Genomic DNA, 27,789 nt, shown 5'->3' with positions numbered 1-27,789 from the left:
GACTGTAATGGTATGATTGGTTGGTATATACAGGGTGAGTCAAAGGTCACAGGACATTCATTTATTTCTTTGGTATGGTTCATGACCACCTTCTCAGTGGAAAAACTCATACTTGATCCAATATGGCGGCTTTCAAGATGCCTAAAATATAGGACCCCTCACACATTACTTGCTGGGGTGTTCAGATTAAAGGGTGCCCTGTGACATTTGACTCACCCTGTATAATATACATATATTACCTATTACAAATAGTTGCTTCTTTGCGTCTTTCCCGGTTCCAGTGTCCAATTAGTGTGAGGCCAATTATGTTGATATACTGATGCAAGTGAATTTAATGAAATACATTTGTATACATGTTTATTACTTCTGCATTTATTTAAAAATGACACAGAAGTTCTAACAGTGCCGTGCAAAATATCTGAGTCTCTAATATGAACAGTGTTTAGATGTTTGTGAAGGCTTGATAACCGCAATAAAAATAAATAAACAAAATTTTAAAAAAGGTGATAAGCTGGACAGCTGCACCTCACTAATTCCTACTATTAGCCCTATTGTTGCAGGCAGCGCCAAGGAATTTCATTTATCAGGAACGGGACACCACTCCAAGAACTCTTCTCCTGAGTTCCTCACTATAAATAACTTTTCTCTCATACAACAATGGAACATATCAAAGATATCATTGCACACACACACACACAAGAGAGAGAGAGAGAGAGATTACCATATTTTTATACATATCTTTATTAAATGGCAGACACTGTGAATGTCTATGAATACTGAGTGGGTTTCGAATTGCTGAATGATTTTTTCCCTCTTGATTTTGCCTGATCTGAAACTCATAGCCCCACTAAATACATTTGTAGAACTGCTTAGCATGGGCATTCACATGGGTACAATATCAAGCAAAATAATGGATTATTTTAATTCTTAGATTCAACATGGTATTGTCATTATAAGGCTGAAGGACACAGTATAACAATACATGCTTGGCTTGTGCTTTAAATAAGGAGGCATGCTTGAATGATGGGTCAATGAGAAGGTCATCTGAAGGAGAAAATTTGTTGGCCAGCTGTGAGCAATTAAGAAAGAACAAAAAGGCATGCCAACTGGCACTAAAGCCTAACTCACTGTCTGTCTGTACCAACGAGTTTACATAACATAATATATCCACAGGTACAAAGATGAAGAATATTACACACCAAATAGCAGCTTTGATTAATACAAATGTTTTCACATTACATTATTTATACTTCTTTCCTTTAGGTTCCACAATACATACATTAGGTTGTATTCTCCATCAGCTTTCCTCCCAAGGCTCCCTTTAGAATGTTATTGACATTTCCACCTGAATTACTTGGATTATACAGAAAGCATAAGGAGTCTAAATTTATGTCTGTCCTAGTGATATTATAAAATCATAAGTATATGTTATTAACTGTATTAGAATTGTTATAATAAGCACTTACATGGAATCAAGCATTTCATAATACTTTTGACAGCATTTCGTTTCCTTTCCTTTCCTGTTTATTAAACTGACCCAAACAGAAACTTTAAAAATAAAAATTAAATGTTTATCTTGTTAAACAAGAAATGTCCTCATCCATATGAAACAAGTAAGATGAACATCTGTTAATAGACATAAAACAACATCTGCTAAGCAAACATAATGAGACATATTTAATTGTCCAGATGCCCTCTTTATTCATATTAATAAAGTAAATGTGACAGTGGAATTAAGCAAAAATGCTCTCATCAACCAAGTAAAATGGCCACATTACAGTGACGACATAAACTATTTTCTAATCTAAATATGTCGTTTTGAAGTTATTGTGCTGAATGTTATACATGTTATACATCAAAAAACCGTCAGTTTATATCACAATATTTTGCATTGTGAAAGTGTGCCTCATGTCAAAACTAGAGGGCGCAAAAACACCAGGGCGAAATATAAACCTGCAAAGGATTATCCAGACTTTTAATGGTGCAAAGTCCAACATCTATCATGGTATCGGGTGCATCAATGCCCATGAGATGGGTGACATGCATAGGTCAGAAGCAGAGCCCATCTGGACTTCCCTGAGGCCCTAAGCAAATTTCTGATACCACATTCCTGAATTCTGTGACCCAATATGTGACCATTTGACAGTTGCACCCAACACTCCACTACTATCATCCTTCCTATTTTGGCGTAAAAATAAAAAGATGTATACTCAACAAAACCAGGTATAAACAAACAATATATATTAGACAAACAATATATAGTTAAATAATATTTTTAAACAATATTTTCTATAGAATCTTAATATATGTAACTTTGTGATCAACTTTGCAGTCCCAGTTAGCCTCACTCCTCATCAAGGTTACTGCTTTAAAAAGTGCAAGTTGATTTTCGTGTTCGAGTCTCACACAAATATGAATGCATTTAACAATGCAGATGTAGAATGTAAGGCAAAATACTACAACAGCACAAAACCAAGTTGTAGCACTTGAATTTAACTCCACTGTTTAAAGGGAATGTTGAGGATTCTGGGCAATTGCTGGTCTCTCGTTTGTTTACTTTCAAAAGCTCTGCATCTTTTTAAGGTGAAATGGTGTGTTTGAGGGAAAAAAACTGTTTGAATTGCCACAGAAATTCATTTGTAACTCCATCTGTTTAGATTTGCACTTGCTGTCTGTGTTTACTTTGATGCAGTTAGTTGTCTCCCCAATTTGCCGCCAGGTCTACTTTAAATTCACAAACAACATTCTTCAAGTAGGTGTGATATTCTGTGTGTGAATGTGTTGGTTTAACTTTTTCCAAATCTCTCCTTTTTTCTCCTTCTTTTTTTTAAGTGTAAAACTTTAGTCTACCAAAAATATCAGTATTTAGTTTTATTTGAATGGAGGGTAAAGAAACTTTCTTTAGCTAAAGAAAAGTTACTTAAGCTATTTCTAAATGAGCTATAGACTGTAATAATGCTCTGCTGCCTTTAAAGCAGATTCTGAAGTAGTATTGTCCTCCACATTTGAATTATGACTTCTACCTCAGTGAAAGCTGCAGAATGTTATGCAATTTTTCACATTCAATCTGTGATTTAATGGTCTGCTTCCTCAGAATCTGCCTCAGATGTACTGTAGAAGAGCATTAAAACATTCTGCTGCTCCTTTAGAAACAGCAAGTTTCTTTATCCTCCATTCAAGGAAAACTAAATACTGAGATTTTTGCAGCTCTTAAAACCAATCAAGAAAAAGAAATAAGTAATAAGCAAGAAAATTATATTGTACGCTTATTTCTTCTAAAGAATATTCTGACAGTCAGAGCCGGCAAACATGTAATTTTACAAGTTTATGGCCCAGTTTGTGTTAACTGATCAGGTCCATCCCTGCCTTTTGACTGGTAATCAATTACATAAATTGTGCTTCAGAGGCAGTGCTGCCTTCAGAACTATTTGAGTGATGTTGCATACGCGTGGAAAAAAAATACTTAAATTTTACATACTGCAGGGGTTGTTGTTTTCAGAGTGCTCCTCGATACACTGCTGGTATCTTCGTTTGGCTTCTTTAATGCCCTTTTTTCAGTTTCCTCCAGGCGTTACTGTAACCCAGCTTGTCTCCTCATCTGTAGGCAGCATCCAGCACCCTGAACAGAGACTGTATATTTCAATCAAACCATGGTTTTGGTTTGGGTTCTTGAACCCCAGTATGTTTTGAGTGACAGAAAATGGAACTGATTAAATATTTATCAAATTGAATGGGTAAAGTACAGTTCAGATTATATTCTATACAGATATCGAAACAGGATTTGGTATAGAACCAAATCATTTTTCCAAATATAATCTTTCCATGTTTGTGCAAATATAATATCTGTATGATTACAGTGTGTGTGTGAATTATTTGCTTAATTATCACTTAAAAATGTAATCTATACGATTTCTACAAGTTTCTATACAATGACCATTACACTGTCAGAAATATAGTCACTGTGGTGTCTTTTGCTGTTACTGCTATGGTACCCTCAATGTTACATTTCAGTACTTTAGTTAGTAAATATCATTGTATCATTCATTCATTCATTCATTCATTGTCTGTAACCACTTTTCCAGTTTAGGGTTGCGGTCGGAGCCTATATGCTCGTTGTCTGTGATAATATGATATATAATTAATAATGATGTGGAGTGGGTGCTCATCGGAAGACGCTAAGGGACCGTCGGCAAAGTGCGGAACCTATTTAAAAACGTAAACCATGCTTATAGATGAGCAGCGAGCTAGTGATACTTATAAAGACTCAAAACATAACGTACAACAAACGGGAGGTACACACCTATATCCAACCAGTTTTAGATCCATATATCATACGGATATATATCATGTCTCACAGTAGTAATTTGTAACTTTAAAAAATTAATCAAAATTGAACAAAAACAAAAAAACACACAGGTGGATTGGCGACTCGAGAGTGTCCGTAGGTGTGAATGTGTGTGTGTGTGTGTGTGTGTGTGTGTGTGTGTGTGTGTGTGTTGCCCTGTGAAGGACTGGCGCCCCCTCCAGGGTGTATTCCCGCCTTGCGCCCAAAGATTCCAGGTAGGCTCTGGACCCACTGCGACCCTGAACTGGATAAGGGTTACAATGAATGAATGAAAAACAGATTTTTAAAAACTAAAGGTTTTAGTATGTTGGCCACATGTGTCTCTGTAGACTACATCTGATTTTAGATCAGTATATCATAAGGATACCTCACAGTAGCTGTTTGTAACTTTAAAAATGTTCTAAAAACTTAATGATAACATATTTAAAGAAACTAAATGTTGTAGTATGTTGGTCAGACGTGTCTCTGTAGACTACAATTGATTTTAGATCCCTATATCATAAGGTTACCTCACAGTAGCGATTTGTAACTTTAAAAAATTAATAAAAATGTAACATTTAAAATTTAACAAGACATTTAAAAAAAACTAAAGACTGTAGTATGTTGGTCAGATGTGTCTCTGTAGACTACAACTGGTTTTAGATCTGTAAGCCAAATGAATGTCTGAGACTATCAATTAATTTTATGAAGAAAAAAATCATTTAAATTGAAGAGGCACAATTTACGAAATAAAATGTGTAGTATTTTGGTAAGGTATATCTTTGCGAACCACATTTTTTTTATTTGTAAGTAATATGGATGGATGCTTCACCTCAGCTTAGCCAAGAACCTTCAGGAAGTGAAGATTCTAAATCATCTTTAGACGAATGTGTAGGATTTCACATATCTACATTGCTCCTAATTTTAGATTAAAAATACATAAGAAGATAAACCATATGATGTAAAATTGGCTAATTTTAAATATATCAGAAACAGCAGTAATTTGGTTTAGGAATTGTACATGCAATGTCTCCTTTACTGGTCTGAGGTGGACATGATACGACTTGATTTAGTGTAGAAACATATCATTCTTCTGATTTCTGGTCACAACAACTCTTTAAGAACGTCCGTAAAACCGCTCTGTTTCATATTTGAAAAACCTAAATCAGAATCAGTGCAGGGATAAAGGTCTGCCTCCAGAGGGCGGTGTATTTCTGTGAGCTACTGCTTTTCCACAACCTGAATTCTAAAACATCAATCGTTTGCACTGGTGTATTTGAATGTATTATTGGGTTTATTGAGTGTTTTTCCCCATGCACCTGTGTTGATATTCCCCTAGATTATTGGACGTTATATTAACACCGGTACGGTATGAAGATGTAAATTTTACAACAGACATATTAATCATTATTTTTACCTCTGTGTAAAGACACTTTCAGTTTCTCACACAAACAATTCACTGAAATAAACTAGCATATGACCCATAGGTCTTTGGTAAATGAGTGTATTTTTACTCTTATTCACTCACCAGTGTTGTTGGAATTAAATTATTTGCCATTTTGGGCGTGTCACATTTTTTTTGCACAGAACAAAAACGCTACGTTGTCTGTTTCATTTACATTTTTTGCTGAATAACACGTTAAAAAAATCACTGCCTTGCAGTTCCTGTAAATAGCCATACGATGGCAGTCATGCACAATAAAAATATACATTATTTCCTAAATACAATTTCACATTTTTGTTGAGCGTATAGTTTGATGCTCATCTCCATTATGATGCTGAAATGTTTGAATGTCGGTATAATGTTTTATTTAGGAAAAACAGCGTGGCTAGTTTCAAACCAGACGTACCGCTACCCTAAGGGCTCTAGGACCACGCAGAATTATGCAGCTGGTTAAGTGTCGTAAAGCGATTGACTGGCCGTCTGTTTACCATGCGGTGTGTCTTGCTGGCGTTACTAGAGTTTCAGTATTCTAAAACCCAAAGGACAAAATATTGCATTTGGTTTGTAAATACGCCACGGAATCCGACGTGTTTGTCTACAGCAGGCGTTAAGGGGAGTTAAGAAGTGAGAAGTTCAGGACCACAAAATGATATCTGAGGGAATTGAAGGGTGCGAGATATTTCTCAGCCCAGGCAAAGGCCGAGGGATGAGGGCAACGAAATTTTTCAAAGTTGGCGACCTCATTTTTGAATGCCCGGCTTATTCCTACGTTTTGACTGTAAACGAGAGGGGTTGTTTCTGCGAGTTTTGCTTTAAAAGGTGAGGCAGACTCTGTGTGGGGGGAAGAGTGTGAGGATATACGTGCTACATCTGGTAACGTTGGTCTGTAATAATTATACTCTGCAATGTATTTCTTTTATTTTCTTTGACCAGAAAGGAATCTTTATCTAAGTGTGGAAAGTGTAAGCAAGCCTACTACTGCAATGTGGAGTGTCAGGTGAGTCGGTGTCGTCGTGTTTCACGTTAGGCTGTTTTTCAGGTGAAAAGAATTCAAAATAACGGCACATTAAGACGGTTACGTTTTATGGTTTAGATTGAAAATGCCACTTGTTCTTTCGAATCGATAAACTTAGCTTACTATTGAGCTAGGAACCCATCAAACACATTTTAACAGTGACACCGTATAAATATTTATTGGTGTGTTATTTCTAAGAGTCAGTGAGTAGCAGCAAAGAAAATAGGCCGTTTCAAATGTGTTTTACCTTAATACAGCACCATCCCAATGCTCACTTTGTGAGAGAACGTTTTTCCTCAATGCTGAGAAATATTGTCAGTATGTTGAATTAAAAATAAATTAATAAAAAAAATCAATACACATTTTATAATACCACAAGTGCAAACGTCAGGCTATGTCTACGTTTAAAGCAGACATTTTTTAGATAGATTAATCAAAATGAAATTTTATGTGGTCTCTGTAGCGGTGTCTGCTGTCTGATGAGTAATTCTCACCAGATATACGGTAAAGAAATATACATCATTATTATAAATATTTTTTAAATACAGGTTTCCTCAAAGGAGTCCTCAAATCATTAACTCATTGATGATAAGGATCAGTTATGTTGCAGAAGGTTGGTTATAAGTAAGTTACGATTGTGGGGAATCGCTGTTCTCTCTGGTTGGTTTATGTTCAGTTCTCCATATCTTCAAAGTTGAAACTGTATGTTTGAGGGGGAAAAACGACTGTTGCTTGTACATGGCTGATGTTTAACTTGTCTAGGTTTTTTCTACAGCAAAAATGTGTTAACCAGCTATGGAGCAGGAATAGAGCAATATCCTCATCTTGGTTCATGTCTTCAGTAACCTCCAGATGCCGTTTCTCTGCTGTGAGCAGAGAAAGAAAGCCTAGCATACCGGACTGAGACACTTGACTGTGTCTGAAACAGAAGGTAGAAACCCTTACGCCGTGCTGCTTATGCTGTCTCCTTAGTCAGTTTCTTAGAAGGCAGCATTTAAACATGAAGGCACCTGTAACAGGAATCGCATTTGAGACACGCTTCCAAGGCAGCAACACGTCACAGGATTATGGGAATTCTAAGGCAGCAAAGGATAATATTACGCTACTGCATTAAAAATCAGCCAAACGGAGGAACCATAGCAGGCAGTGTTTCAATTCAGACATGCCTCACTACCTCCCTCCCTCACAGTGTCTGCTGAGGCAGTAGCATTTCAGTCGTTTCAGACACAGCCGCTTTTTCTTTTCTTTTTTTTTCTTTTTTTTTTAACAACCCAATGCAGACATTGGGGCAGCATAAACATACCTGTTTCAAGCATGCAATCAGACTGGAGAGCAGCAAATGTATATATAAATGTGAGCAGCAAAAAATAATTAAAGTTATGAAAGTTGCTTTGGAGGCTTCATTTGTGAAGCTGTTATCAATTAGATATGATCTATTTTCACATAGGGCCATTCAGCTCTTGAGTTCTCTCCAAAGCTGAGGTGAGGTTCCATTGTAAGCCCTTAATCTCAGTGGATTAAACACTTCCTTACACCTAAGGCAGTGGTTCTCAAACCACCTATGAGTCTTATAACAGAAACATGTGCACCCCTTTGTTGTGCCCTTTCTGAGACCACACTGAGCAAAACACACTTGTTTCTCTCCTTGCACTCCCTCAATAACTCACCCTTACTTCAAAGCTTGCACGGAGCAAACTCAGAGCTTGCTCTCTTTTTCAAAAGCCCATACACAGCAGCTCTGTGCCCATTCAGTGTGCATTCTCTCAGCAGAGCACAACTAGAACCCGTCCCCCTAAGCTCGCACAGCTACTCCTACATATCACAGCTTCCCTTAGAAGCACATTTTCACTCACAGTTTCACTAGCGCCCTTTCAGCTGAATGATGGCCACACTGATTGCCCATTTTGGTTTGTGTGTTCCCATTCCAAGAGAGTGCCCTGTTGGTTGTAGGGCTTTTTTAGTCAGACATCAGCTTTTTGGGTTGATGTTCAATCTAGAAAAGAGATCACTTGCCCCACTACAGATCACCCAGTTCATAAGCATGGTGCAGGATTTCTAGTACATGACTGAGATTATCACCACGCATCATGGCTCTTTTAGCCCACTTCAGACAGGGTCAATGCCTCTAGTTCAATCTGTATCTGTGTCTGCAGATGCTGTCAGCAGCTGCACTAATTGTTCCAGTGGGGCTACTGGAACTTCAGATGCTAAAGATCTTGACTTCACACTAACTTTATTCTACATTTGGGACAGACATGCTTCAGTGACTGTGGACCAGCCCTTCATTCCTTGCAGCTGATGTGGCAATTTGTGTTTCTTGGGGTCCATGTCATGCTTTTGAGCACATAATCTTCTTGGTGATCAGAGCACTGTTATTTCAGAGCAGTGCCTTATTTCAGTGCCTAGACATGTCCACCGAGTTGTTCATCAAGGTGCAATTCACTTCTTACTGGCTTTGCACCTAGCACTCCGGCTGTTGATTTGGGCGTTCTCTACACTAGCCTCATTGAGAGCAGTTCTCCTGCCAGGATCACTCAGCTCTGTGGCTGTATCCGTGACTTGCACTCGCCAGTTGTGAGTCAGCTTTTGAGCTACTTTGGGGTGATGTCAGGAAATCTCTTTATCACAGAAAGAAATTTAGAGCTGTGTAAATAGATGCAGCACATACAACAGAAACCCTTAGCGCTCCTGTGACTAGTGACAGTAGGCTAGCACACACCGGCAGCTCTGACAGACACGGTAAATAAACTGTGTTTTATCTCTCTCCAAAGGTTTTTCACCAGGCTTCTGCAGATCTTCAACACTTTTTATATGAATAAGCCTGTTTAATTCCTTTATATATTGTCAATTTGTGGGGCTAAGCAAACTCTACATTACCTAAATACTTCATTATGTGCACAATGAAATAATGTTTTTCTATTCTATTCTATTCTTTTTTTAAAAATATGATTAAATATTCCTCTATACCACCCAGTCTTAGTAATTGCTAGATTATTGAGCTTTCTAAAGCATTACTCTGCAACACACACACACACACACATTTATTTTATTTATTTATTTCACGGCAAAGGAACAGCAATAAGACCTCCAAATGTTGAAAATCATGAAAAGAGACCATGATATTGCTTTATTTCTACTCCATAGGTGGGTAATATTGACTACTTTGCAGTTTCACATTTTTAGGAAACTACTGTGTTTTATAGAAACTTAAAATTGAGTTGACCTTTCTGATATGTTTTTTTGTTTTTTTAGAAAGGCGATTGGCCCATGCACAAGTTGGAATGCTCTGCCATGTGCTCATATGGTGAGAACTGGTGTCCTTCAGAAACTGTCCGTCTAGTGGCTAGAATCCTTCTGAAACAGGTAACCAGGATTTAGATTAATTATATGCAGTTGTTTTGATGAAAAATGTATCTACATTCTACCATATCAATCCTCAGACTAGAGTATGTATTTATTTTATTTATATATACAGGGCTGATAGAAACAGATTGAAGCCCAAGTTATACTTCTGCGTCAAACCTATGCGCACCTCCCCAGAAAAGTAACTACTGATAAACGAGGACAGCCACGTAAGGTGCTAGCGCAGGCTATGCCATAGTTTATTTTGGAGTACTATAATTGCCACTTACTGACCTTTCTTGGTATGACTGTAGTATCTGTAGTTTCAGTATGCTATAGCAATAGGTAGTCATTTAAATTAGTTAGTTAAAAAAGAAGAGCTGGATACTGATAGCAATCAGTAAAATAAATGCAAATGTGGGTGGGCTGTTACTGTAATGTATGAAACCGGTCATTAAGCTGGACGGAATTTTAATGTGCAAAATCCTTCACTCAGCTCTGCACAGACATTGCTGAAAGCTAGTTATCTATCTTATGTAGTTGTACTGCTCTCTTCCAGCTGTAGTTATGCAGTGTATGTTTTAGGCATATGTTTTGGAGGAGTGCCTTTTGGAAGGATGAATAAATTTAGGGACAAGCTTTTTTTTTTTTTTTTTTTGGATATATTCTAAAATAAGCTTACACCTGATGGTTTCAACAATATGGCTTCTTCCAGCTTTAATAAGAATCGCAAACGCACCTATTTAACTTTACCTTGCACTGCTTACTAGTGTAAACAACGCCATATTCATAATATATATTTGAGATATGTCCTCAACAATATTTAGAGTTAAAAATGAAATTTTATTTGCCAGTGGGAGAGCTGCAAACTCTGGGCCCCCTCTCAATTTATCAATGACAATTTTTCATTTATATGTATATGTATATCCAGCAGCATACATGCAGTTCATATGTTTTCTTCATCAGAATATTCATTTGCCATTCACACAATTTTCTTGTAGTCTCTGGGACCGGTGCAGACAGAGATGTTGTAAAATCCAGATGGTCCCCTGAACTTGTGCAATGATCAAGTCATAAATTCCACAGAGCAGCAAGCAATTTTTTTTCCCCAAGAACTATTTTTACGTAAAATCAGTATAACAATATGCACCATAATCCTGCGTTTCTTAAAGAAAACAATAAAAAAATTAATTACACAAAATATGTACATGAAATGGGCACGGTGGAACAGCAGGTAGTGTCGCAGTCACACAACTCCAGGGTCCTGGAGGTTGTGGGTTCGAGTCACGCTCTGGGTGACCCTCTGTGAGGAGTTTGGTGTGTTTTCCCTGTGTCTGCATGGGCTTCCTCCAGGTGCTTCGTTTATCTCCCACAGTCCAAAAACACACGTTGGTAGGTGAATTGGCGACTCAAAAGTGTATGTGTGTGGGGGCAGGGGGGCTGTCCTGGCCTGGCCAGCCCTGTGAAGGACTGGCCCCTCCAGGGTGTATTCCTGCCTTGCGCCCAATGAATTCAGGTAGGCTCTGGACCCACAGCAACCCTGAACTGAATAAGCGGTTACAGATAATGAATGAATGAATATACATGAAATTTCTACCACACGGTGCATTCCAAATTGTAATAAAACATGGTCACGGTATTAAACTCACTTCAGTTGTCACAACTGGCCTGGCATAGACCATTCTATCACACAACAAAGACTACAACTTGGCCATACTCTAGACATTATTGGTCCATCTTATCCAGTGCAAGAAAACTGACCTCTCTGTCAGGATATTCGAAAAATATTGGTAGTTACAGATATATAACTGTGGTCATATAAGTACAGTAAATTCCCAGGTTTTGTACAACTTGAATAACATATTTCTAGATTTGTTAGAGTTGAATTATGTCTGTGCTTTGGGATTTTAATTATGCATTTTTTTTATTTTTCTGTTGGTTTTTTCTTGGAGACATGTTTCTAAAAAATCAAAGGGAACTATGTTTAGTTCAGATCAGAGCACTTTGCTTTTTTCCCATTTTATCTTCCTGTTTTCTCTAATTAGCCAATCTTATTTTTTTTTTGTTTTAGAAACTCCAGAAAGAGAGGACTCAGTCAGAAAGACTGTTAGCACTCAAAGAGTTTGAGGCACGTAAGTATATCTTGGTTTTTTTCTATGTAATATATGTATAGTGCAAAACGCAGTGGAAGTTTAGGAGTTGGATTTTTACATGGTTTGTGATTTGGCTTGAGAAATAAATTAAAATAAAACGGATCTTCAGCTTGCTTTCTAACACTTCTATTTTTTTAAAAAAGCTGTGATGTATCTAAATGAAAACATAAAAAATATTTTGTGAGATAAGTGGCAGTTAACTACTAAAACAAAATACTACATTAATTTATGTAACTTTATAAATTTGATTGCTATAGACATTGACTAGCTTAAAAATAAAATGAGTGAAAATGAAAATTATGTTGTGTGCTTTTTCTCATATATTAATCCATCATTAATTTAACTAGACTAACTTGCAACTATTAGCATTCAACCTGTACTCTTTCTGTTCATTTAATTTTATTATGCAGCCTTTGGATGGTATAAGTTTTGTTCACACTACATATCATCTCCATTCTAGGGGAGCTAGAAGTATGTATGTGTCATAACTGTTCTGTAAACAGCAACAATTAACAGCTTAGGGCTGAGCTCCTGAAATACTGAAAGCAATACAGTCAGTGTTGTATAGGAGACCACCTGCTGTAGTTTTAAATATTTTCTAAGTTTCAGCTGTTGAACAGCTCAGGGTCTCTGTTAGTGTTATCCATTTCATAATGTACCATATGTTCAGCATCCTGAAACTATGCAGAATGTGAATTGGCCTTGTTATACTGAAATAAGCAAGGCCTTCCCAGAAAAAAAATACATTGTCTGAATGGCAGCATGTTGCTCCAAAACCTGTATATATCATTCAACATTAACCGTGCATTGACAGATGTGCGAGTCACCAATGCCACATGCACTAAGGCACATCCAAACCACTATGAGTTCTGGCTGGAGGATGCAGCGTTCATTATTTCCAAAAAGGAATAAAAGATTTCTGAATGGCAGGACACTTTGTTGCACTATTTGCCTGTTCAGCCTTTCACAGAATTTTGAACCCATCCCTTTCTTCAACTCTGAAAGGCTCTTTTTAAATCAAGTCATGTAACCGACCAGTTGCCAATTACAAAATTAAACGTTTTCTTGCCCTGTTCCAACTTTTTTGGAATGAGTTACAGTCATCAAATTCAAAATGTGCATACATTTCTCAAAAATATTAAAGAATTTTGCCATTTTAAATGTTATTGTTTTTTTCAATTAAATATAGGACTTAAATAATTTTCACATTACTTCATTATGGCTTACATTTTCAGTGTCTCAGCTTTCTGGAAATGGGGTTTATATAGGAGAAACTTCTGTGTGGTTTTCACCTGCATCACTGCACCCCTTAGGATTTGGATTTTAATCAAATAATGCAGGTTAAGTGTGTGCAGTTTTGAATTGTAGCTAAAATAGTTTAAGATTTACATTTAACAAAATGGAATGTGCTCCTAGTGGCAATGTCAAGAGAATTTTGACTCGGAGGTCAACCTTAAAACTCGGAACCCAATCCGACCCACGTGACTTTTGTAAACAAACGCTGCTCGTGTTGAGCTTAACTGACGCTACTTGGTGTCAGTTTACAGCGTCGTTCCGCAATTTTAGAAGCTTTTTGAGTTTGTGCTCCAAGTTTTTGTGTATTTTACGCGTTTTTGTGACTTTTTTAGCAGTATAACTTACCTAAGAGTGTAATTGTTGATCATTTTTATAGGGAAATTTATGGTAAAAAATTGATGGTCGAGAACCAGTTAATCGGTTCAGTTATTTCTTATGGGGAAATTCGATTCGGAACTCGGCCGCATCAGTTTTCGACGCGAGTTCTGGGATGGATTACTGTTGACTTCCGGGGTTCTACTGTAGTACATTTTTACAGTAACTTTAACAGCGGCTTTATTCAATTTCTATAGACCACCATGGTGTCCACTTTTGTGTGTTTGTATATGTGGAGAGACGCACACACACTTGCTTCTCTTTCAATACATGATTGAGAATGATTGCATCTCTTTATCCAATTGTAAACTTGTTGTCATTTGTTAAGGTGTTAGATTTGGCTCACTTTTCTATATGTATATCATGTCATTCTGCCGATCTTTTACAGTTCTTTTACAAACATTGATGGTTTTTTCTTTATTGTGTGTGCGTGTATTACATATCAGAGAATTGTGAGGGGCTGCAAGGTAGGGTATCAGTAAAGATGTGATATTAAACACTTTAGTACTTTACTAAGTACTCTATAATGTACTTTTACCATCTGTAAATTTATACAATCTCAGCTCTGCTAACATGCCACTAAATTTCCCCCAGCAGCCCGAAACTATTGGTGCCTTGGGTAAGGGTGTTGGGGGTTATGGGAGAAAAAAAGCCCAGCATGTTTAAAAAGAATATAATCAATTATTAAAAGATTGATCAATCTCTCATTTATTTATTTTTACAATAATTTTTTATGCAACTTATGTAAGTTTGGGGCAGCACGGTTGTGCAGCAGGTAGTGTCGCAATCACACAGCTCCAGGGGCCTGGAGGTTGTGGGTTCGATTCCCGCTCCGGGTGACTGTCTGTGAGGAGTTGGTGTGTTCTCTCCATGTCCGCGTGGGTTTCCTCTGGGTGCTCCGGTTTCCTCCCACAGTCCAAAAACACACGTTGGTAGGTGGATTGGCGACTCAAAAGTGTCCGTAGGTGTGAATGTGTCTGTGTTGCCCTGTGAATGATTGGCGCCCTCTCCAGGGTGTACTCCCGCCTTGCGCCCAATGATTCCAGGTAGGCTCTGGACCCACCGCGACCCTGAATTGGATAAGCGGATACAGTTAATGAATGAATGAATGAATGGTAAGTTTGGTTCGCTGCAGAATTTAGAAAATTCTATAGTTTAACTTTTTTTTTTTTTTAAATTGAAATGTCGTAAATGTGACTCTTCCATCTCACAGCACAGTGGCAATATTAATCTGAGTAAAAACTCTAGCCATGCTTTTAGATATTTACACAAGTCCTGCTCCTGACTCATACTCCAGCATTACACTGAATGAAACAAATGACACAGACTGTGTGTTTTTGGCAGAGAACATTTTATAATGAGTGAAAATAATTTAAGATTTTACATTTAAATAACTGAACACACGCTTATGAATCATGAGGTTACACTCGTTTGTTCCATTCAGTGTTCACTGGTTTGCCCTTTGGCTTCATCCAGACCCTTTTTGTCAGAAGCATTTTCTGCCTGTCTGTCTGTTTTTTATTTATATTTCTTTAGCTGTGCATAGTCTCTGTGCAGGCGCAAATAAATACATATGCATTTAGGACACTTTCTTTATATTATTAGAATCTTTATTTAACTGTTTGCTATTGGGATGTAAGAAGTACTTCAAGAAATAACTGTTTTTAAAAAATATGAAATTTGAAATATTTTCATTTGAAAAAACAATAATGCTGTGAAGAGTCTGTTGTCCCTAAACCTCATAGTTTAAAAGGGATATATATTCATATGTAGAAACCATTGCTCACTGTTGGCCTGTATCTATTCCTCATGGCAAGGTGAAATTATGAGGAATGTCAATTCTGCGTGCCCCCCCCCCCCTTCTGTTATCGCTGCCACAAAGATAAAAGCATATCACATAGAGAAGAATAGAATGGATTTGTCTGGGCAGAGAGCCGTTGGCCATATTGTCCTGCAAACCTTGACTGCAAATATGTAGAAGTCTAAGTGCTGACAGGATGAGGAAACAGTCTTATTGAGATGTCGTCTTCTTGGGACGCCCACTTCGCAGCCTGTCTCTGACATCTCCTGTTATATGGAATTTGGCCTTCAAATTGGAGATGGTACTACTGTTCACTCCAAATAATACAGCTACTTGGGTTTTCGGAACACCAGCTTGAAGTTTGCCTATTGCACTGGCCCTGTCCAGATCAGTCAAACGTGGCATGCCGATTCTTGGAGCAGTTGATTGACCCACTTGATTGGCAGCACCTGGGGCAGCAGAAGCTCAGAAGTGTCAATAGCAACAGCAAAATAAGCTGTTTGGCATTGGCAGAGAATACTGAACAAAATTTTCATGTGCGCAACCCACATGGTCAGCTCCACTGCTCATCCCACAAATGCATATTTATTACAAATGTGGTGTCATTTAAAAGGGACATTAACAGGCTTTCCAATGGTATAAGATTTATTGCCAAGAAGCATTGTTACAACAAAGAAATAATCTACCAAACACAAACATTTTGTGCTAAGTTTATGTATATAAAACAAAAAACAATCATTTTTTTCCTTGTTCAAATTACTCATATATCCATATGTGTAGTATCTCATATCTTGTTATACTTTATAGCATATTGCTTTGACATATACTTGTGTACATTTATTTTTGTACTCATATTTGTTGTACGTTTTTTGCACGTCTATCTTGGCTCTTTGCTTTTTTTGTGGATTCTATATGAATTTTGTTGTCTTTTACTTGTACTGAGCAATGACAAAGTTGAATCTATCAATTCATGTAAACCCACAAATATTATACATCTTGAAACAATTGTCTTGCCCTTGCACAAGACAAGTAGATGACGACAAGTTTGTTAGGTTTTCTTCTTTGTCAATATTAAAGACATCTTTGTTTAACGAGTGTATATGCACATTTGACCAACTCTTGATAATATTGATAGTTTTAAAGTGTTTTTTTTTTTTCTGTATTTACAGTGTAGACAGCATGTGTGTGTTTACACTGGGGCTTTCATTTGTTGCTTAATTCTACGGTGCTGGCAAATGTAACTTCAAGCAGCACTACAGCGCCACTCCCTGCTTGGGCGTAGAAGTATGCAGTCACCAGGAATGGTGATGCAAGAACTATGAACATGCAGCAATGGGACAGTCCAGCGCTGCGGCGTGTGCACCATGCCACGTCTACATCCATGTTAACTAAGAACCAGCCTTTAGGCTAGTAGTTGACTGAATTGCTAAGTAAAATTTGTCCTGGGATGCTGCATTGCTGCTACTAACTTCACATAGTATATAGGAAGGATTAAATGCAGAGGACATTTGTTTCAATATATGTATATAGTGAGAAGTGACAATGAAGAAATTATACATAAGTATAAATAGTTATTCTTAATTCTAAAAGTTAGTATCCTGGATCAGCTCTTGTTTTATAGCAAGTGAAATTCTCAGAAAATGCACCACATCTATTTGAAAATGTTTTACATGTATGGTGTTATATGAAAGTTTCATACCATACTGGAAATTAAAACCAGAATCTTGGATGCACCGGTATACTGCCCAGCACTACTTTCCACCCTTTAGTTCTTCATTTATTTATTTATTTTTTGGTTAAGGCTAAAATAGATGAGTCAGGGTTGCATTTTCAACCCTGATTCTGATATGTTCCTTGGCCTACACGTGTATTTTTCTTTTGTAACCTTCCCATTTTGTTTATACTTGAAAAATTTTAGAAACAGAAGACTGGGAACAATCAACATCTTTTGCCCCACTACGTATTGGATTTACTTCATGAAGGAGTTTTTTAATCCTTTCCATGGCAACTCTGTAAGCACTGCATTTTAACTGCAGACTAATTTGCATTTTTTGACTTGTGAGTATTTGACTTAGAAATGCAAATTACAAAGTGAATGTATAATTTTTCCTATAATTGATCTGGAAAAATTTATACCAGTAATTCAAATAATGTTATTAGACTGAGGTATGATTCACAACACCAGAATGTTCAGCTGTCTAAAAAATGGAATTAATTAGAAAACTGGGTAAATTAAAGTAAATTAATCATTTAAATTGTAGTAATTGTATAATTTTGGCCAAAGGGTTATATATTTGTATGGTATTTTTTATTGGAGTGTTTATTCATAAATGTTTCATATGTTTGACTGTGGTTTGAAGAGGTCTGGTTCCATCCTATAATAACCAGGTATGCTACAACTAAGAGAAGCCTCTAAGGTGGCAGGAGGAGCCAAAATTAAAAAGTCAATGCAGAATTTTCTTTTTAACAGATGTGTATTTGCATACAAAATATGAATGTCAACTAAAGATCTAGAACTTTTCCAGAAAACTTTTCAGGGTTTACATTCTAACCAAGAGGTAAATATCCTATGCATAAGGCACTATACATTTGCTCTTTCTGTGAAGCATAAACTGTGGTAGGTCAACAGGCATCAGGTTTATAACCACTGTTTTGCTCAAAGATGATTAAAGTTGTAATACTTTTAGTTTTTTATTTACATTTTTACTTATACATATTTGCTGTTAAACTGTGACATATTTGTATTTGCATTTTTCCTAATTTTATCAGATCTGGACAAGCTAGACAATGAAAAAACTGAGATGAACGAAACCGATATTGCTGCACTTCATCATTTTTACTCTCGGCATCTGGATTTCCCGGATAACTCTGTTCTCACAGAACTTTTTGCCCAGGTAAGGTGTCTACTGCAAATAATTTTCATCCAATGTTTGAAGTAAGGGTTGCAATCAAGAAACCGGTCAATAATAGTTTAGTTAAATTGAATAGAAATTTATTGCACTGATTCATTATTTAGGTAGACCTTATGTATGAAGTAATTTTTCTATTCATTACAGGTAAACTGTAATGGTTTTACTATTGAAGATGAGGAGTTGTCTCATCTGGGCTCTGCAGTCTTTCCCGAGTAAGGAAAATATTATGCTGTCCTTCCCAATCTGTTTGTCATTTAAAAACGGGCTCTGGTTAACTTCGTTTCTGTGATTGCAGTGTTGCTTTGATGAACCACAGCTGTAATCCAAATGTAATTGTGACATACAAAGGCACAGTTGCTGAAGTCCGAGCTGTTCACGAAATCCACCCTGGAGAGGAGGTGACAGACTTATAGATATTTTCAAATTCTTGCACTTTCTGTGAAGTGAAAACATAATACATAAAATATCTAGTGGGAACTGAAGCTCATAGCTAATAGAATTACATCTACAAAACCCATTCCAGATCATTTGGGACACTGCACAATGTAAAAAAAAAAACGGAATGAGCAAACCATTTAGCCCTTGTATTTAATAGAAAATATTGCAAATACAGTATTTTAAATGTTGAAACTTTTTTTAAGAAAAAGTATTTTTGTTAACGATAATGAAACAGTTACATGAATATTGTTTCTGGAGCAATATGAAACAAAAAAACACTAAAACAGAGACCCCGAGCTGTGGAGCTGATGAAATATCAAATATGAAAGGGAGAATATTTTACTTTTATGACTACTTTCTGAAAAGCCTAAAGAACATTGTTAAGAAGATGGGTGATGCAACACAGTGGTAAACATGCCCCGTCCCAGATATTTGGATCGTGTTGGTACACATTTTCAATTAAATATAGGGTTTAAATGTTTCGTCCATAATTTCATTTTGTTTTTATTCACATTTTTGCATAATGTCCCAACTCTTTTGGAATCTATAATAATAATAATAGTATTAATAATGATAACAACAAATATCTGCCCTTTCAAGGCAGAATTAAAGCAATGACCACATTTGTATTACTTAAATACATTAATACAGTCAGTCAGTTCATTTTTTATTTAAACCCTGAGTACAATGAAAGTAACCCTCTTTTCCAATATTGCAAATCAACATTAAGCATTTTTCTGTTAATTACTGGCAGGATAACTGTTAATTATATTTCCACTACAATAGATGTATAACATAATAGTGTACTTTTTCTCTCCGATTAGATTTTCAACAGCTACATCGATCTCCTTTATCCAACAGAAGACAGAAATGAAAGACTGAAGGATTCGTATTTCTTTACCTGTGATTGCAAAGAATGCTTCACTAAATCTAAGGTGACTTTGAATATTTGGATATTTTGTTGTTGCTTTAAACAAGTTTGTTTGTTTTAAACAAGGCAAAGCACATATTTTAGATCATTTTAGTAAAATAAATAGACCATAACCTAATTGTTAAGGCATGATTAAAAAGACCATGTAATATATTTGTTGAAAAGCATAGAGATATTAGCATAGTCTTTATTGTGGTAATATTTAAATAATAAAAAAAAGCATTATTGTTTTCAATAATTCCTAATATTTAGATCTATATAGTATTACAATCAATGGCAAAGAACATGTAACTAGAATTAAGTTGAATTTTCAACAGACATATAACGTGTCTATTTTGCATAGGATATTGGAGTATGTTAACATTTAATCATTGTTGTCAAATAAATTTGCTACTCATAACATCTCAATGTCTTTTGAAACCAAGAAACTCTCGTTACATATTGCTGCATTAAGATGTTTTCTACTTATATAGTCAGTGCACATTAAAAACTGTTATTCTCCCTTCCAACTGGCATGTTTTCAGGACAAAGCCAAAATGGAGATTAACCCAACGCTAAATAAACCCCCAGAAGAAGAGGAAATTCAAGAAATGGTGAGGTACGCCAAGATTATCATTGAGGAGTTTAGAAGAGCGAAGCACTACAAGAATATCCTTTGTCTAATGTGTGTGTCGGGGGGGGGGGGGGTAAGGCCTTTTAAATTCTGGTTAAATTGATTACATTTAGATGTAACAGCTTACAAGAACAATTTTATTTATTCAGGTTTTTTACACATAAAATAAATTTACACACCGGCTTAGGTCAGAAGGAAAATCTTCCACTGTGAAACAGGACAAACCCTTCGAGACGTACATCATCAGAACATAAAAAAGGAGTGTTTCAGTGATGCTCTGCCCCAAGTCTGCAGCAATATCACATCTTTTGGACCTAAATTTAGCGCATTATATGCCTTCAAAAGCGCATATTACTACCTACTCTTAATCTCTGTGATACAAAGCTGAATTCAGCTGCTTACTCGATGGATTTATGTTCAGAACTTCCAGTTACATCTTAAATTTAGCAGAAACTGCAGGTGCTACAACATAGTTGCTTTGCCGTTTAAGGTGGAACTGGCTATTCAGACACATCTGCAAAACATTAGTGATGTGTTATAGTTGTTGTTGTTGTTATTATTATAATAAAGGGGCATAATGTATTAAAACTACATTAAACTAAGGCTACATTCACACAGGAGGGCCCAAATGTGATTTATTTTTTGTTCAGTTGTTCCCACTGTCTATATAATCTGACCTATGTCTGAACAGATCATGCTCCTAAACTGACCTGTGTGTGCAAAAGTAGATGCCTCAGGCTCATTGCCTTTTGGTTGCTTGTGCCACAGTCTTGCTCTTGTTTCACAAGGTATTCATAACCCTTTGTTTCAAGTGGTATGTAGCCCTTACCCTCGACCATACTTCTCTTTTCCAAAAAGTATTGGAACACCCCTAGCCCTAGGCAAAACAGGGGTAGAACTAAGGGGTGAAATGGGATACACCCTAACACTACATTAAGCTTTAACTGCATTAGGCTCATAGCATAATTGCAAATGTGACTTTGATAGCAAACACAGTTTAGCTGTGTTTAGGAAAAAGGGGATATGGTGTACGCTTTACATTTTTTTTCAGTAAGTTATTGCTTTATCACACTCTGTTCTTAAACACTTAAGTAAATCCTGGAAATTTTATAAATTTTGACAGTTTGTGTTGGTCCTTGACTGCACTATACCTCCCAGTGAACTGCTGGAGATTTGCGAATTGAGTCTGGAGAAGATGGGCTCCATCTTTGGGGACACTAATGTATACATGTTACATATGATGTACCAGGCTATGGGTGTGTGTCTCTATATGCAGGATTGGGATGGAGCCATGAAATATGGCAAGAAATTAGTGGAACCCTATAGGTAGGAATGTGTAAATACTTCAAAATTGTTAAAATGGATTATGTTGCACATGACACATGTTTAATCTTCTAAAATTGTTTTATTTTTCTTTGTCAGTGTGCATTACCCTCCCTATTCTCTCAACGTGGCCTCCATGTACTTGAAACTTGGAAGACTTTACTTAGGAATTGAGATGAAAACAGATGGAGTAAAAGCTTTGAAGAAGGTATTTTAGTTTTAATATACATCTTTTTGCAGCTGTACCTAAACGGAAAATATTAAGCATGTTATACTTGAGTCAACAGCTTTCTAAACTGCACTGTATAGGAAGGGACACATTGGATTTGGTGACCTTAGTATAACTTCAAAACAGGTAATTATCATTTATCATTAAAAGAAAGGAGCTGGTGGAAATTTTTATTTTAAATTAGCTCACTCAGCAAAAGATTTGCTTTGCACAACTTTACAGTTGTGCCCTCTCACTTGAGACTCTGACAGTCATTGAAAGTAAAACTAGAACTGTTCAGCATTTAGAAAGGGTTTCGTTCACATTATCTAATGAGGAAGATGGCTGATCGGGGATTGTACCACAACCCCTTGCAGAAATGATGGAATCGCTACACTTAAGGGATGTTCACCCAAATTTTTTAATATGTGGCCAGTATTAACAGGTACAACACAATTTTTATTTAGCAGCTGAACCTGATTTCATGAAACACACTTCAAATTATACTTTTGTATTATTATTATTAAGGAATATTCATTGCCTCACTCAGTGATGAGGAAAAATATATGGAATCATCTTGAAATGTGTATTTCAAGTACTGGCATGTGTAAATGTACAATTCATTTAGCAGTTTAAGGGATTATTTACAGATCTTAAAGAACTGTGGGATTTGTCTCAATGAAAAAAACATTGCCTTGACAGGTTTTTGGCAAGAGTTGTCAATTCTATAAGTATAAAGGAAAATAAAGCTCATTTTAAGAATGAAATCCAGCATAGTGTGGTAAAATGGCATTTTTTATTTTTATTTAATCACTGATTATAATTTGTTGAACGTATAAATCGGTCAACAATCAAATTTCCCCACTAATTTATGATAGGATTGCAAATCGGGGAAAGGACCAGGCATAATGGCATTCATTAGACCAAGAGTCAATGCACAGGTGTTTACTTGGATTTTAGACACTTTTGATGATAAAATCATTTAAACCCAATGATCCAGAAACAGTTTAGATTTGTCCAAATGTAAATTTATGTCAGAGGAAGAGTAATCTACAGAAGCCCTGAAGTACAAGGGGAAAACAAAATTTTAATGTATGTTCCTGAGAGTAAGTTCCACATTATTTTTTTTCTGCCTATTATACACACCAAAAACAGTTGAAAAAATATTTCTAGCATCACTTTGTACAATTTTAGCCATTAAAAGCATTTTTGTATTCTTTCCACATTTTTTTTTCTTCCTTCTAGCAAGAAAGCCTGGGGGTTACAGGGGGGAAAAGGGGCTAACATTTAGCGTGTTATACCAGATAATTTCCCCCCCTTGTATCAATAGAAGAGGGTGAATAATTTTTTGGAGGAGCTAGGTGTTAAGAATTAGAACGCAGTGCCAGCACTGACCACAAGGGAGCAGTCCAACTCAATACAGTGCCCACAGCCGAAACACAAGCCCATCATACAGCCACAAAAGTGACAAATTTCTAGCATACGGTGATGCTAGAAATATTTTTTCGACTGTTTTGGTGTGTATAATAGGCAGAAAAAAGTAATTTGGAACTGGTCTCAGGAACATAAATTAAAATGTATTTTCCTCCTTGTACTTCAGAGCTTCCTTAGCAACCATTTACTAACAGAGAGAGATTTTTTCTTGTTGATGGTTCCTCAGTACTAAGTGATTCTCTATTTTCCCTTCTATATTTTCAGAAAAAGAAATCGCATTATTTAAAAGACGTTAATTTTATTTGTATGACAGAATTGTCTGTGTTTTTTCCCCCTCTCTCTGTAAAAAAAAAAAGCTAGTAGAACATCCTCCAAGTGTGGGAATTCCATACATTTTGATTCCAGGTTTTGTAGAATAAAACCTAGTTGGTGTCTGCTGAGCAGTTGTGATATATATTTCACTGACATCTGTATTGTTTGTTGACATATTCAACAGCAATGGGAACTGTAGCCAAACATGAATATAATACAAAAAATAGATGATCAGACTTAATTGACAAATTTGTAAGAGTAGTAACACATACAAACAAACTATTTTTCCCTTCAGAAATTGCAAGTTTTCTAACTGATACTGTGTAAAGGAAAAGCTAAAAGCTTTGTGCCCAAGATGTTTAAATTGTAGGCCACTAGCTTTGCATTCTATAACCATTTGAGTTTTTGTGACACAAATTAAAACCTTACAAAAGCACATTTTTCAAGACTTCACTTAAATGCTCTTTTTTTTTTTTTCAGGCTTTGTCTATCATGAATGTGGTTTTTGGTAAAGACCACCATTACATTGCAGAAATTAAGAAGGAGATGGGGGAGCATAAGTGAAAAAGACGAGAAGAGGACAGCCTCTGTAACTGCATGGCATGGATCTTCTACCTTTTGCTTGGATACAGAGCAATGTCATCATTACATGTCTCTTTCAGTGTGTGTTAGATTTGTTTTATTTGCAGGTTATTCCTTACCTGGATGGTTGATCTTGGTGTACTGATGTTGATTTATTTTTTTCACATGGAGGCAATGCTTTGTGTGAGCAAGGGCTAATGTTTCATAACCAAATATAATCCCACCAATAATCAATCTTTAAGAATATTTAGAAAAGTAATGTATGCATCCAGATAATGCAAAATACTGTTTGACTTTGCTCTCTCACAGAATGTAACCCATGTGTGTAATATCAGTTTGGCATCTCATATTCTGCATTTTTTTTTTTTTTTTTTTTTTTTTGGTGTGGTGTTGCATGATTGTTTTGCAAACAACAGTGTACTTTGTTTCAGGCCGAAGTTCTTTACCAGGTGTTGTGATTTCCACTTTGGAGGGCCAGAGTCCCGCTACATTTGGTAATTTCCCAGCTGGAACACACCTGTTGCAAGTCATAATTTAATTGTCTGTTAAATTGTCTGGAAATCAAAGAAATGCAGTTTCTCCATGACTAGATTTGAAGTCTTATGCTCTGTATACACAATGCTGCAAGTTATTATACAAATAATATTTAATCCAATGGAACTGAATTGAAGTTATCAGAGTAATCAGATTTTTTTGTACTGTACGGTAACACTTAAAATGCTTCCAACAGTTTCAGAATATCGTCCATATGTAGGAATGGATTTATAGGAAAGTTTAATATTAAAGTCTTAGTCTTAATTTGCCTAAGTTTAATTTTCCTATTAAAGGCATTAATGTTTCCCTTAAATGTAAATGAATGAGCGAGGATATAAAGCCTGTTTATTTATACAGCAACTTTGTACACTGTTCATTCATAGTGCTTTACAAATAAGAAAAAAAGATCATTGAAATTAAAATTTTAAAACATGTAGATTAGAAATTAAATAAAACATGATTCATTCATTATTAAATCATACAAATTTAAACAATTCAAACGTAAATAAAACAATAGATGTATTTTTTAATTATATTAGAATAAACGTGCTGTTAAAGTATAGAAGTGTTGTAAGCCTACCATTGTTGTAAACAAATGAAGGCCTGCCCATTCAGGAATGTTTTCAGCCTTGGTTTACCAATATCTACTATTTGGTCACTTTTTAATATACTGTCAACAGGTTCTAATTAAGAGCAGCATAATAACTGAATGCTGCTTCTCTGTGTTTAGTCTTTACCTTGGGCAGGTAACTAATTTGAGATTTCTGTTGGCTCATATTCCTGCAGCATATAAGAGAATTGTGCTGATTGTAAGTTATTTAAGAGATCTATAGACCAGTAACAGTACCTCAAAATCTGTTCTGTAACAGACTGGAATAGAGTATAAGGATTTAAGCATTGAGGTGATGTTCTCTTTTTTTTCACCTAGTGGAGAAATGTAGCAGCTCCATTTTAAAAAAGAATAGACTGAAACTGTTTAATGATGCTTTTTTGGAAGTCTAATTAGAAGATGGTTACAGTAATCAATACTAGAATTAAAGAAATAAAAACTTGGGTGGGGTTTCCCACATCTGGTTAATCAGAAAATCTGTAATTACTTTTTAAAAATGCTGATTTTGTTGCTTCTTTACTCCACCACTAAAATCTGAGTCCAATAGTAAGCCATGGTTAGAATCTAGAATTCAAGTATGCTGCCAGTCTGTGCCTCATTTCTACTCCAGAATAAAATTAACTCTTTTATCTTTATTCGCCAGTGGAAAATTGTGTCCCATCCACTTAGTGAGGTGATCAAGGCACACAGAATCAATCAAGGGGACCATAGTTATTCAAGCAGAGGGCCATGTAGATTGGAGTGTCATTAGCAGAGCTGTGGTTAAAATATCCCAGAGTCATGTAGAATTTTGCCCAGAGGAAGCATATATAAATAAAATGAGGGGCCCAAGGATCAAACATTGGGGGACACCAGAGGTCACAGGCACAATTTCAGAAACAATACTTTCCATTTCGGGAAAGTAGCTCCTGCCTTGCAGGTATCAACAGAAGGATTTTAGGAGAGTCCCTGAGGGTCCCCCCCCAATTCTCAGGTCTACCTATTAGAATTTTATGGTCACTGGTGTCAGACAGAATTAAGATGGAGCAGTAGACAAGAGTTTTTCAGAGTGTGGATTTTAATGAATGTAGTTAATAATCTGTTATATGAAGAACAGAGCCTCAGTTGTTGCTACTTCAGACAGCAGAAACTGCACTGTGTAACTTTTGAAGGAGTGTAGTTGACAAAACTTTGCAAAGATGTAACACCCCTCAGTGAAGACTAATTCAGGAGCCATTTGTGTAGGAGACTGTTAGATTGTCAAACATGGCCGAGTGTTTTGCTGTTATTGTTGATAATGTTGGAGAATATTGCCTAGATTTGCATGTTAATGTATTGCAGTCACACAGCTTGTCTTTATGAATCTGAAACTTTGATTTTACACCATCTGCACCCAGCTTTCCAGCATTTTTTCTTTTGGAACTGAACAGCAGTAGCATTTCTCCATGGGGCATTCTGTTTGCATGTCATGATGGATATTTTAACTGGTGCAATCTTCTCCATAACACTAACAGTTTTTGAGTTGAAACTGTCTAGTAGAGCATCTACAGAGTCAAATGGTTTGCATGGTATGGAGCATATTTTGCTCCTGAAAAGTGTAGCTGTATCATCTTTTATAAACATTTTCTTAAAGCTAATATGTCTGTTTTTGATGTCTATTGAGTTCCACATTTCAAATAACACATAGGAATCTGACAAATCAGCAGCTTTAACATTAATAGCTAATATTTTGAGGACCTTTTTAAATAACCACATCCAGTTCATGACTTTGATAGTGTGTACTTCTGGTCACAGGCTGAGAGAGTCGAAAAAGAATAAAATATGTCACAGATTTAATTGATATTTGGATTGTTGATGTGTTTATTAAAATCACCAACAATAACAAAATGAGCGAATTCAGAAGAAATAAAAAGGTACCATATCTTTAAATTCATCAATAAAATTAGCATTGTACAGTACTTCAGTTCTTGGTGTTCCTTTTAGTGCTGCACAAGACATGCTCGAAATATGTAAAGTCCAGGGATGTGCTGTCAGGATGTATTTTAATAAAAAATAAATATAAAAATATGTGAAATTGTAATTTTTAAAACAGATTTTTCTCTTTAATCTGTGATAAGTGTAATTTCTCTGGGATTTTGATGATTTTAATTGTCAAAATCACTG

General features: G+C 36.1%; 1 protein-coding gene across 1 annotated transcript; it reads left to right on the top strand.

Annotated features, from left to right (window-relative positions):
- The first annotated feature begins 6,200 nt into the window (after window positions 1-6,200).
- smyd2a (SET and MYND domain containing 2a) lies at window positions 6,201-27,655 on the top strand. The gene is made up of 12 exons (XM_066673102.1): window positions 6,201-6,587; window positions 6,702-6,765; window positions 10,036-10,146; window positions 12,197-12,257; window positions 18,520-18,644; window positions 18,807-18,874; window positions 18,958-19,060; window positions 19,925-20,035; window positions 20,556-20,679; window positions 21,796-21,970; window positions 22,067-22,175; window positions 24,402-27,655. The coding sequence occupies exons 1-12, from the start codon at window positions 6,415-6,417 to the stop codon at window positions 24,483-24,485; spliced, it is 1,308 nt and encodes a 435-aa protein (XP_066529199.1). The 5' UTR covers window positions 6,201-6,414; the 3' UTR covers window positions 24,486-27,655.
- The last annotated feature ends 134 nt before the right edge of the window (window positions 27,656-27,789 follow it).

This window comes from Hoplias malabaricus, chromosome 1 (assembly GCF_029633855.1).
Source record: "Hoplias malabaricus isolate fHopMal1 chromosome 1, fHopMal1.hap1, whole genome shotgun sequence".
Classification (NCBI taxonomy): Eukaryota; Metazoa; Chordata; class Actinopteri; order Characiformes; family Erythrinidae; genus Hoplias; species Hoplias malabaricus.
This window is presented reverse-complemented; position numbering and strand designations above follow the sequence as displayed.